Genomic DNA, 12,534 nt, shown 5'->3' with positions numbered 1-12,534 from the left:
TGAATATTGATGTTGGTGCTGAACAGACAGACAGAAGATTGACTACTCATTTTAAAATTTATAAATTTAATATAGATAACAATCAAACACCAAAGGAGAATGTTGAAAAATTCTTCTGTTTAAAATTCATGATGGCATTTACCTAGTTCCAACCCACATACTTACAGGACTTAATACAAAAACACTCTTGACCTACATTTAAAATAATGTGACATTTGACAAATTATGCAAGTGTTGAATTTCAAAATGTACTGTACCAGAAGTATAAAGTTTTAATATACACTCTAGATCCATTACTTGTAGCAGTCTACCCCTTCCCCAATACATCACATACACCTGTACACACACACACACAACACAAATGCTAGAAATATAGTTTGAAAGCATACTGTGAAAGAAATATTTAATATGTTAAGGTATATAAGCTTGAGTAGTTAATGGAAAACTATTTTAAAATTTAATGCCTCTTAACACAAGAATGTTACATACGCCACCTGCCTCATTTATAGACCATGGTAAAATAGACATAATTCATAGGCATGTCATGGCAGCCAAATGGCATAAATTCTTCAGATACCAAATCCAGTTAAAATAGCAATAGCAAATTTCATGAACTGAGTGAAAGAGACAAGGAGAATGAAGAGAAAGTCTAATAGAAATAGGGTTTAATTTTTTTTAGTTGCCTTACAACCTAAAAGTAAATTTAAAACTCTCCTTAAGCTATAACTTCAAAATTAAAAAGGAAATCAATTCAATTAAAAAAAAAAGAAAACACTTAGGCAACCGAGGCTGAGGCTGTTTGCCTTTATGTCACAATGCTCCTAATGCAGCCTGACATCAACTTTGGAACACACACATTTGACTAAATGCACTTGGTTGTGGCTAAAAACGTTGCAATAATTTAGGGAACGGATGAGGAAAAGAAGGCAGAAAAGCAAGAGCAATAAGTAGAATATCTTACAAAATTGAAAATGTTACCAGTCACTTTTTTAAAAAATGAACATCCAGTTATATGTCATTTCACTTTGTGCTATGTTCAACTAATTTTTTTCCGTCTTCAAATTTAGATTGCTATTACAAGACAACTTTATGCATATTTAATTCACATACTATCTAATTAATCCATTCAAAGTATAAAATTCAATGTTGAGTTGTGCAGCCATCACCACAATTTCAGAGCATTTTCATCACCCTCAAAAGAAACCTTGTACCCATTAGCAGTCAATCCCCATTTCCCTCACACTCCCAGCTCTAGAAAACCCCTAATCTATTTTCTGTCTCTATGGATTTACCTCATGTTGACTACTTGTGTTTCAGAGTAGAACTGCACTGTGTAGGGTTTTCAGTGGCTATGAGATCTTCTAGATGTACATCACCAGGACTTTTCTTCTGAAACACCTCTTGGGTGGATTTGAACCACCAAGTTTTCAGTTAGTAGATCCGCACTTAACCATTTGCACCACCACGCATGGGGTTGCTGTGAGTGGTAACTGAATGGTAACTGTTTTTTGTAAATATATTTTTTAAATATATTTACCTATTTTAGACAGTTCATATAAATGGAACCATACTATGTGTGGTCTTTTGTGACTGAATTCTTTCACTTGACATACTATTTTCAAGATTTATCCATGTTGTAACATGTACTAGTACTTCATCCTATTTATGGCCAAATAACATTTCTTTGTATGGATATGCATATTTTATTTATCCATTCATCAGTTGGTGGGCATTTGGGTTGTTTTCACTTTTTGGTTATTATGAATAATGTTGCCAAGAATATTTGTGTACGAGTTTTTGTGTGGACATATGTATCCATTTCCCTGAGCATACACCTAGGAGTAGAATTGCTGGTTCATATGTAATTCTGTGTTTAACCTTTTTGGAAATGCCAGACTGTTTTCCAAAATGGTTGCACCATTTTACATTTCCACCAGCAACGGATGAAGGTCACAAATCCTCCATATCCTTGTCAATGCTTGCCATTACCTATCTTTTTTATTTTACCCATCCTGAAAACAAAACATTGCCATTGAGTCAATGCCAAATGCCTAATCACAGTGCCACCAGGGCTCCTTACCCATCCTAGTAAATGTGAAATGATACCTCATTGTGGTTTTAATTTGTATTTCCCTAATGACTATGATGTTGATCTTCTTTTCCTTTCATGTGCTTATTGGCCCTTTGTCAGCCTTCTTTGGATTAATGTCAATTCAAATCCTTTTAATTGGATTGTCTTTTTATTATGAGTTTTAAGTGTTTTTATAGATTCTAGATTCAAGTCCCTTATCAGATATATGAATTTCTGGCAGAAATTCAAGCTGGATTCAGAAGAAGATGTGGAACCAAGGATACCATTGCTGATGTCACATGGATCCTGGCTAAAATCAGAGAATGCCAGAAAGATGTTTACCTGTGTTTTATTGACTATGCAAAGGCATTCCACTGTGTGAATCATAACAAATTAGGGATAACATTGTGAAGAACGGGAATTCAAGAACACTTAATTGTGCTCATGCGGAACCTGTACATAGATCAAGAGGCAGTTGTTCAAACAGAACAAGGGGATACTGACTTCGTGGTTTAAAGTCAGGAAAGGTATGCGTCAGAGTTGTATCCTTTTACCATACCTATTCAATCTATATGCTGAGCAAATAACCCAAAAAGCTAGACTATATGAAGAAGAACGGGGCATCAAGATTAGAGGGAGACTCATTAACAACTTGCATTATGCAGACGACGCAACCTTGCTTGCTGAAAGTGAAGAGGACTTGAAGCACTTACTGATGAGGATCAAAGGCCACAGCCTTCAGTGTGGATTACATCTCAAGATAAAGAAAACAGAAATCCTCACAACCGAACCAATAAGCAACATCATGATAAACGGAGAAAAGATTGAAGTTGTCAAGGATTTCATTTTACTTGAATCCACAATCAACACCCATGGAACAGCAGCCAAGAAATCAAAAGATGCATTGCATTGGGCAAATCTGCTGCAAAAGACCTCTTTAAGGTGTTGAAAAGTAAAGAAGTCATCTTGAAGACTAAGGCAAGTCTGAGCCAAGCCATGGTGTTTTAAATTGCCTCATATGCATGTGAAAGCTGGGTGATAAAGAAGACGAAAGAAGAACTGACACATTTGAATTGCGATATTGTCAAAGAATGTTGAATGTACCATGGACTGCCAAAAGAACGAACAAATCTGTCTTGGAAGAAGTGTGATCAGAATGTTCCTTAGAAGCAAGGGTGGCGATACTACTTCTCACATACTTTGGACATACTATCAGGAGGGATCAGTCCCTGGAGAATCACATCATGCTCTGTAAAGTAGAAAGTCATCGAAAAAGAGGAACACCCTCAATGGGATGGATTGACACGGTGGCTGCACCAATGGGCTCAAGCATCACAATGATTGTGAGGATAGTGCAGGACCAAGCAGTGCTTCGTTCTTTTGTATATAGGGTCACTATGAGTCAGAACCTAACAACAACATCAGATATATGATGTGCAAATACTGTATTTTTACGCAAACACACGCCTTCTGCGTTTGTTTGCTGTCCGCGCCCTCCTCCTGCTAGGCACCCTCGCAAGCACTGCCGTGCCAATCCTCTTTCACATGTTGCTGTAAAAAAAAATTAATATAGCATACTTACGAAAATACATGAGGGGAGCGCACAGCCAGCAAACACAGGGGTAAGTTATTTTCCTGAAAATACGGTATGTTCTCCCATTCTGTGGGTTGTCTTTTTATTTTCTTGATGGTATCCTTTGAAGCATAAAAGTTCATAACTCTGAGGAAGTCCAATTTATTTTTTCTTTTGTTGTTTGTGCTTTTAGTGTCATATCTGAGAAGGCTTTGTTTAACACAAGATCATGAAGATTTGAGCATATTTCTTTCCGAGAGTTTTTTAGTTTTACTTCTTACATTTATGTCTATGATCCATTTTCAGTTAATTTTTTTGTATAGTGTGAGGAAGGGGTCCAACTTCCTTATTTTTTGTATGGATATGCAGGTGTGCTTGCACAATTTGTTGAAGACTATTCTTTCCTCCATTGAATGTTTTGGCACCCATTATTGATTATAATTGTAATTATAATTATGTAATTACTGATCGTAATTGTAAGGGTTTATTTCTGGACTCTCCCTGATCTATATCTCTATCCTTATACCAGGCCACACTTCTTTGATTACTGTAACTTTGTAATAAGTTTTGAAATAATGAAGTGTGAGTCCTTCAACTTTATTCTCCTTTTCCAAGATTATTTTGGCTAGTCTGAATCCCTTTCATTTCCATATTAATTTTAAGATCAGTCTCTCAATGTCAGCAAAAAAGAAAAAAAGCCAGCTGAGATTTTTATAGGAATTACATTGAATTTGTAAATTAATTTTGAAAGTATTGCCATCTTAACAGTATTTAGTCTTCTGATCCAGGAACATGGAATCTTTCCATTTATTTAGGTCTTTAATTTGTTTCAACAATGTTTTTTAGTTTTCAGTGTAAAACTTTACATTTCTTTTATTACATTTATTCCTAAGAATTTTATTCTTTTTGATGCTATTGTAAAAGGAATTGTCCACTTATTTTCCTTTTGGGATTGTTCATTGCTAGCGTATAGAAATACACTTGATTCTTGTACCCTGCAACCTTATTAATTCTAGTTGTTTTTTAGAGAATTCCTTAGACTTCTATATACAAGATCATGTCATCTGCAAATACAGATACTTTTACTCCTTCCTTTGTAACCTAGAGGTCTTTTATTTCATTTTCTTGCCTAATTGTCCAGACTAGAATCTCTAGTGCAATGTTGAATAGAAGTGGTGTGATGGTTAATTTTGTGTCAACTTGGCTAGGTTATGGTGCCCAGTTGTTTGGCCAAACACTAGGCTAGTTGCTGTTATGGAGTTGTTGCACTGATTGAACCAGTTGGCCTTAAGTAAAGCAGGTTAGCTTCCATAATGTGGGTAGGCCTCAATCAATCAGTTGAAGGCTTTAAGAGCAAAACAGGAGTTTCCCTAAGGTGTGTACTGCCTCCAAACTATAAATAGATGTTTTGGCAAAACTCTCTCTTCACTATTCCCGTTGCCTGACATATGGATTTTGGAATGCAGGCCTGAGGAGTCTCTAGCCTGTTGCCTGACCTATGGATTTTGGACTTGCCAGCCTCCACACAATTATATGAGCCAATACTCTGAAGTAAATCTCTCAAGTAAATATCTCTCTTCTCTCTCTATATATAAATCAGTGATATATATATCTGTGTGTATATATATACACATACATATAAACTCAGTAATATACGTATATATATATATATATATACGTGTATTTTTTATACATATATATGTATATATATATATCACTGGCTCTATTTCTCTAGAAAACCCTAGGACAGAACTTGGTACTGGGAAGTTGCGTGCTACTCTAACATACCTAAAACGTGGAAGTGGTTTTGGAGTTGGGTAATGGGTATAGATAGACTGAAGAAATTTTGATGTGCTTGAGCTTGGATTGTCTTGAAGAGACCATTGGCAGAATTATGAACTATGAGGGTGATTCTTATGAGGGCTCAGAAAGAATTGAGAGCTGTTAGGATAACTTCTATCTGGATGTATTTCATAAGGGTTAGTTTTTCCCTATCCCTGGCAGAAACACAAATGGATTTTTCTAGGCTCTTTACCATGAGAACCTGGTGGGGTTTCTGGAAGTGAAACCCACAAAATTGTGGGGACCCCCCCAAGTCTGTAGCCCTCAGAATTTTCTCACTCTTATGCTACAACATACTCTTCCTCTAGCAATTTGTCAGAATTATCATTTGTTCCTACCCGTTTATGGCTCCCAATGGCTACTGCTCCAGGTAAGCTGATCTTATCTGTGATTCTCTGCATTTGCCTGACCTCCAAATTTCAGGGTGACAGTTTGCCCTGCAACCTCAATTCTCTCATGAGTCTGAGCAAGTTGTGGATTATCAGTTTGCACAGCTTTTTTTCTTGTTGTAAGGATGTAATGGCTTTTAAGTTCTTTATATGTCACAACTGAAACCGGAAGTTGAGAAGTTTCTAAAATCTTCCAAAAAGGAGAAAAACAGTCACGTCAGAGATCAGGAGCCACAACAGTGTCAGGCTTTTTCATAGTGACTCTGGAAGCTTGGCCCTAATAGGGCTATGCTTTGAGAATTCTGAGAGAAAATGACATTCTAACCTAAAATCCTATACCCTGCCATACTATGAGTCAGATATAAGAGTCAAATAAAATTATTTTTATAATCCAAGTACTCGAAAATTTTTTTCCTATCACCCCACCCTTTTCTTGGGGAGCTACTGTGTTCAAAACGACGAAACAGTTAAACAAGAAAAATAAAACTTGGGTACTGCTACTTTTCAGAGTTAGTCTTGTAGAACTATTTGACTCTTTCAATTATGTGCATATAATTGTTGCTGTTGCTGCTGTCAAGTCAGTTCCAACCCATAGCAACCCTTATAGGACAGAGTAGAACTGCCCCATAGTGTTTCCAAGGAGCAGCTGGTGGATTTGAACTACCGACCTTTTGGTTAGCAGCCGAGCTTTTAACCACTGCACCACCAGGACTCTGTCTACTTATAATACTTGTTGAAAATTAAAAAAAAAATACTTAAATACAAAAAGAAGATAAAACTGCTACTGGCTGAGAATTATATGAAGACATTAACTGAAAGCACATCAATTAATTCTAGTTTAGAATGCTCAGTGTTCATCTGATAAAACAAATAAAAAGAAAAAAAGGAGGCAAAGAACTTTTAACACAAATTTTCTTTTTATTTTTATATTGTAATATTGATGAATACTTATAAACTAGCCTTTTAAGTTGACTTTAAAAGTCTCTATATAAATGGTCACATTGTGGCAATCACTAGTATATACCATCTGGAAAATGAAATAAACAACCAACCTTATTATAGAAATAGGTGATTGTGGCTTGGATTAAAAAAAAAAAAAAAAAATCCAGTGTCAACACCATATACAGATTCATAAAGTGCTATGTCTCAAATTTTATGTACTCTGGAAATGATTAAATTACTCCGGTGATGACAAAGCCATTGACATTGAAAATCCAAGTGAACAGCAAATAATATTGTTTCATGAAATGAATGAGTAGGAAAAAAAGCCATATGTCTAAATTAATATATTATTTTATGTAATATTTAATTTGAAATACACATGAACAGTAAATTAAATATTATAAGTCAAATAAAAAGAAAATGATTTACCTATCAGTTTCTCAAAAAAGTCTTTCCTTTTCATTAAAGAGGCAATAGGAATGAAAAGATGGTGAACATGACTGTCATTACTTAAAAGTTAAAGCCATGACTTATTCATACTTGCATCTCATTACCACCTCCTTTCTCTCTTCATATCACCTGGTCCTTTCCTTCATAGAACTTAACCGCAAACTGATATTTCCTTGTTTATTTGTTGGTTTATATGCTTGAAGTCTAGCTCCCTCACTAGAATATAAGCCCAATGACAGCAGGGGCCTTGCTGTCGTATTCACAGATGTATTCTGAATGCTGCTCAATCCCTCTCAGATCATAGGCATTTATAGCAAAAAGTAAATAAATGAAGAGTAAATGAATGAGCATCTGATAGACCAGTAGACAATGCTGACTAATTAAATCTTTCTCACAAATGTGGGGGCATCTGTTCACTGGGAGGAAAAACACCTTCTCTACAAACAATTCTCCGGAGTAAATGGAGTTTATGGTGATCACGGGTGTTGAAACCTTCCTGCTCAATGAACAGAACTGGTTGTAGCTATTAGTAGCCTTTGTCCTCTGGGAAAATTCTCAAGAGTTTATATAACCATCTTAGTTTTACAGAGAAACACGGTCCACTAAGCAGCTACTTCATGAGTTCTGGCACAATAGAGGAAATAAAATAAACATGATAATGGAATGGTATTAAGTATTCAAAAGCACGATAACTGGTTTGTTCATTTCTTACTTCAACAGGACATTTCACTCTATCACTTTGAAGCCAGATTAACTCTACTTTTACTTTACTTGAAACTCTTTAATGGCTCTATACTGATCACAGAAAATATTTAGCATGGAATATCAATCCTTTGATAATCTGCCTGGTTTCTTCTCTCACAGTATCTAGTTTCTCTCTCACTAACCATGTACCAATTGAAGCAAACAACCAGCTCCCTGAAGAAGCCAGGTTGTTTCTTCCCTGGGTGCTTCTGCTCACCCTGCTCCCTCTGCTTGAGAGGCTCTTCCCTCCTGGTCCATTTGGTGGGTCACTACTTATTGATTAAGACTCTATGAAGCCTTTTCTAGCACCCCTCCCTGGCAAGACTGACCAATCCCTCCTTCAAGTGCAGCCTTTATCCCCTACTTACAGATTTCCTAAAGGACCTGGCCCACAGCTACTCCTGAAACTGCACTTCCCACCACTCTTCCCTTCATTCACTCCAGATACACTGGCCTCTTTGCAGTTCCTCAAAACCACCATTCTCTAGGAATGAAGAATTTCCTCCCAGGCATTTGCATGGTGTGGTCTGAACCTCATTTGACTCTCTGCTCAAAGGTCATCTCTTATGAGGGGTTATATTTGACTATGCTAAAGTAAGAAGGTTCTACCCTTCTCATTTTTTATAAATGCAACTATCCCTTCTCTAACTTCTAACCCTGCCTTAATTTTTCTTTGTAGTGCTGATAAGGATTTAACATTATATATTTAGAAATGTATCTGTCTTCCCTTCTATAATGTAAATGCTAATAGGGTGAGGTCCTGGTTTGTTCACTGATGAAAATATTTGTCAATAAACAAATGAATGAAATGAAGGATACCTGTGATGCTTTATCATATGTGTTGGTTTGAAATGTGTCTGTCTTCCCCCACTGGACTGTTCGGGTTGTATTCTATTCCTCTTAGTCTCCTCAGCTCCCTCCTGGCATAAGATAGCATTTTAAAATTCTTTGTAGACTGAATGGCATTGAGTATAAATTACATACAACAATGGTTCCCAACAAAGGGAATCCATGTATACTGTATAAGCTGAAGAAAACATACTTCCACAATCCCTTTATCTGAAACTCTTAGGGCCAGATGTTTCAGAATCCAAAATTGTTCACTACTTATACCCCTAGCAGGGTCTGTGAAAGTATCCTGTAACCAAATATATAAATAGCTTTGCAACAGAATATGTGAAGAGTTCTGTTAAGTATAATAAATAAAGTTCAAGTCAGGTTTTGCAGCCATGCATGTTATCAAGACAAATGTTAAAGGTTTGGGATTTTGGAATTGTGGATGAAGGACTGTGGACATGTACTAGCTATGTGGCAATCTGTGAAATATTTCCATGCTAAAAAGGGTTTCCCACACTCCAGCAGGTTGGGAAGCACTGACCTAAGACATAAGTTAAAAACATTTCTTTTTTCCATTACAGCTAACATAAATGAGCCATTTACAATGTGTCAGCCCCTGTGCTAAGCCCTTTAAATATGGCATTAAAAATTATTTGCCCCATTTTACATATGAAGAAACTAGGGTTTAAAGAAAGGGCTAGCAATTTGCCCACACAGTTAGTAAATGGCTGAGCTGGGATCCAAACCCAAGTTATCTCACAGGAAAAAAAGCCATGCTCTGAACTACCTGACCATTCTGACTTCATGTAATACAAGATAAATTTTTTTAGTGTTTCTGAGTTTCTTTCTGATGCTGAGTCTAAAGAAAGTTTCTGTAATTCAACTGAATATAAAAATCCTTATGCTACAAGTTCCTTTTCAGAAAAAAAAGGCCGGGGAGGCGGGGCTGGCTACTATACACAGCCAAAATTTAACTCATATTTGTATAACGGAATAATTTATTTTCTTAGCTCAACCAGTGTTTTAAATATTTATAACAAGAGATCAAGTGATTTCAGATAATTAAAAACATACATAGTCACATTAACTTGCCCTGATTTTTTCTGCAGAACATGATTCAAGGTCTGCACTTCTCTGACAGACAGGCTTAGAGATGGCAGAGGACACCAATCAAAAAGGCACTCATTAAAGATAACATGTAGGTTTTTACACATATCATTTTCAAGGATACCTTGGTTGCTTGGATTTTTTTAAGCCAGGCAATAGTTGATAAAATTTATTTGTGATGACCACATGAAACATAATACACTCCCCTTCAGAATTACTGAATAGAGCATTGACATTTTGGCATGAAGGAGTTAGTTATATAAGAACAATAAAGCTATTAAAAAATCCCTACATAGGGCTACAGCTTCCACTGAAGGCACAGTGTTTTGGACCTTAACCCCACCTGTATGAAAGCCTCACACTAGGAGATGCAGAGTAGCAAAAACACAACATACATGAATTCTGTGGTACAAAGCAGATCATATGAAAAAAGGGTTAAGAAATAGAAATAACATACGCACTAAACACATCACAACAAAAACGGGCTTTATTTCAACCAGACAAGTGAATACTTCAATTAGCATCAACTTCTTCAAGACTTAAAGACACGGAAGTTAAAGATGGTGCTCAGAAGGCAGAAAGAAAAGATTCATCATTGAACAACTGTACTGCCTTTCAAAAATCCCTCTCGACAATACGTTCAATCCCAAAAGATCAGTTTGTTTTAAGTCACTAGCTCTTATGTGCTCCAGTATTTGTACAAGACCCTCATCTGAATGTTACCCATCAGTCCCCATGGAGTCTTCAAGGAAGGGAAAAAAAAAAGATCAGTATTGTAACTTTTTTTTTTTAATTTTAGAAACTGGGATTGAAATACAGTTTTAAATTTAAATTATTAAAAAATGAAAAACTTTAACATTATTATTTATAAGATGCCTTTTCACAAAGCTCCCAGGTACATACATGTACACAAAAAATAGCTATTGCTAACCTGACAGCTGTATCCATGATTTCCCCTAAGTCTCCCGATGTGAAAAATTATTTCCTGCTGCCATTCTATGCTATGCGTGGATAAGGACATTTCATCACAGAGCATTTCAATTTAATATAACCTAACATAAATCCAACAAAACTCTGTTATATTTATAAAGGATAAGACAGAATTGCATATGATTTTCAATGTCTGCCAGACTCATTAAATTTAATAACATATTCAGAGTCTTCTCTTCCTGGGCACTTCTGAGAGCTTTAGATCTTGTATTGAGTTGGTCAGCACCTTGATTAATACGAACGATTATGTTAAAGGAAGGTTATCATTTGGGCCAGTGGGGTGAGGGAGATCGCCCAAGAACAGAAGTGGGGGTGAAGGACTCTCTTTTTTCATAAGACATTCAAACAGAAAAACAAGACCAAAAAAAAGGTAAACAAACAAACAATGTTCACAGTAAAACATGCCAGATTTGTAGTTTCATTTGAAACCAACAGCAAATCATGAAACGTCATGAAAAATATAAGTAAAGGTAAAATCTCCTAGAGTCATTACTAAATGAAGTTAAAATTACCACAAACCCCAGAAGAAAAATAAACAGCTCTTAAATTTCAGGTCCTCCTGAAACATCATTCAACTTTACAAAGTTAATGCACAAAATTGGTAGGTTTGGCCACGCTGCACAATTTTTGTTTGTTTGTTTGTTTTTTCAATACAGTATACAGAAAAACTCTTGTATTCCCCATTTTGAATCCTAAGCTCAAAACCCAAGAGTGAAAGATCAGCTAGAAGGATTTTAAATTATTTACAAATCCAGCAGGTTTAACTGCCATAATGGCTTGGCTTCCATCCCCACAGTGGCTTTCACCTTCTCGAGCAGCAGTTCTCACAGGAGCCTATTCCTCTGCTGCTCATCTTTACTGGTCAGCAGACATTTTGAACAGTTCCAGCAGTGCCCCAACAGCTCCAAAATAACCCTACAAAAACAATGGGAAAACTTCTGTATGATTATCTTTGACCATTAGCCAGATACTTTTGGTTTCCATGCTAAGAATGATGCTGGCTAATGTTATAGATAAGAAAAATTTAAAACCTGACTTCTTCACCATGAAGGAGGGTGAAGGAGTAGTAGCAGTATTAATAACAATACAGTTTATTGAACACCTACTAATTTATACAGATTAAATGAGTCAGTATATGTAAAGTGCTTAGAACAACGTCCAGCACATGGTGTGTGCTCTACAAGTGGTGGGTATTGTTTATTATTATTTCATCTTAATCTTTGCCATGGTGAAATCGGCATTATTTCATCTTAATCTTTGCAATGGTAAAATACCATTTCAAAATTCAATGGTAAAATCTGATTTTCCAGATGAGAAATGGAAACTAATAAATTACCTTTTCAAGATCACACGGCTTGTGCCAGAACTCAGCCCTAAATCTGTCTGACTTCCAAGCTGTATCTCACTGAAAAGAAGTCTAACATTCCCTCCATAGACCTTGGAAGGCACCTAAATCAGCAGAGACTCCCTTTGCTCATCTGTAAAATAAAAGCCCACGTTTCTGGGAAAACGAAAGATAGAAATTTTTAGAGAACCTGGTTTCCAATCTACCAGTGGTTCCCCAGGAGAATGACGTGGCAGTCTGTTTC

At 36.2% G+C, this 12,534-nt stretch overlaps 1 protein-coding gene and 1 long non-coding RNA gene across 2 annotated transcripts in view; one reads left to right on the top strand and one right to left on the bottom strand.

Annotated features, from left to right (window-relative positions):
* The window catches only part of LOC135227920 (uncharacterized), a 125,938-nt gene that overhangs the window by 81,381 nt on the left and 32,023 nt on the right, over nucleotides 1–12,534 (top strand). The gene's annotated exons all lie outside the window — the stretch shown is intronic.
* PANK1 (pantothenate kinase 1) overlaps nucleotides 6,675–12,534 on the bottom strand; it is a 76,632-nt gene continuing 70,772 nt past the window's right edge. The window contains 1 exon segment of the mRNA XM_003409243.4: nucleotides 6,675–11,860. Within this exon segment, the coding sequence (XP_003409291.2) occupies nucleotides 11,801–11,860 (60 nt within the window). The 3' untranslated portion in view covers nucleotides 6,675–11,800.

This window comes from Loxodonta africana, chromosome 16 (genome assembly GCF_030014295.1).
Source record: "Loxodonta africana isolate mLoxAfr1 chromosome 16, mLoxAfr1.hap2, whole genome shotgun sequence".
NCBI lineage: Eukaryota > Metazoa > Chordata > Mammalia > Proboscidea > Elephantidae > Loxodonta > Loxodonta africana.
Note: the sequence above shows the minus strand (reverse complement) of the source record. Positions and strands in the feature narration are given on the sequence as shown.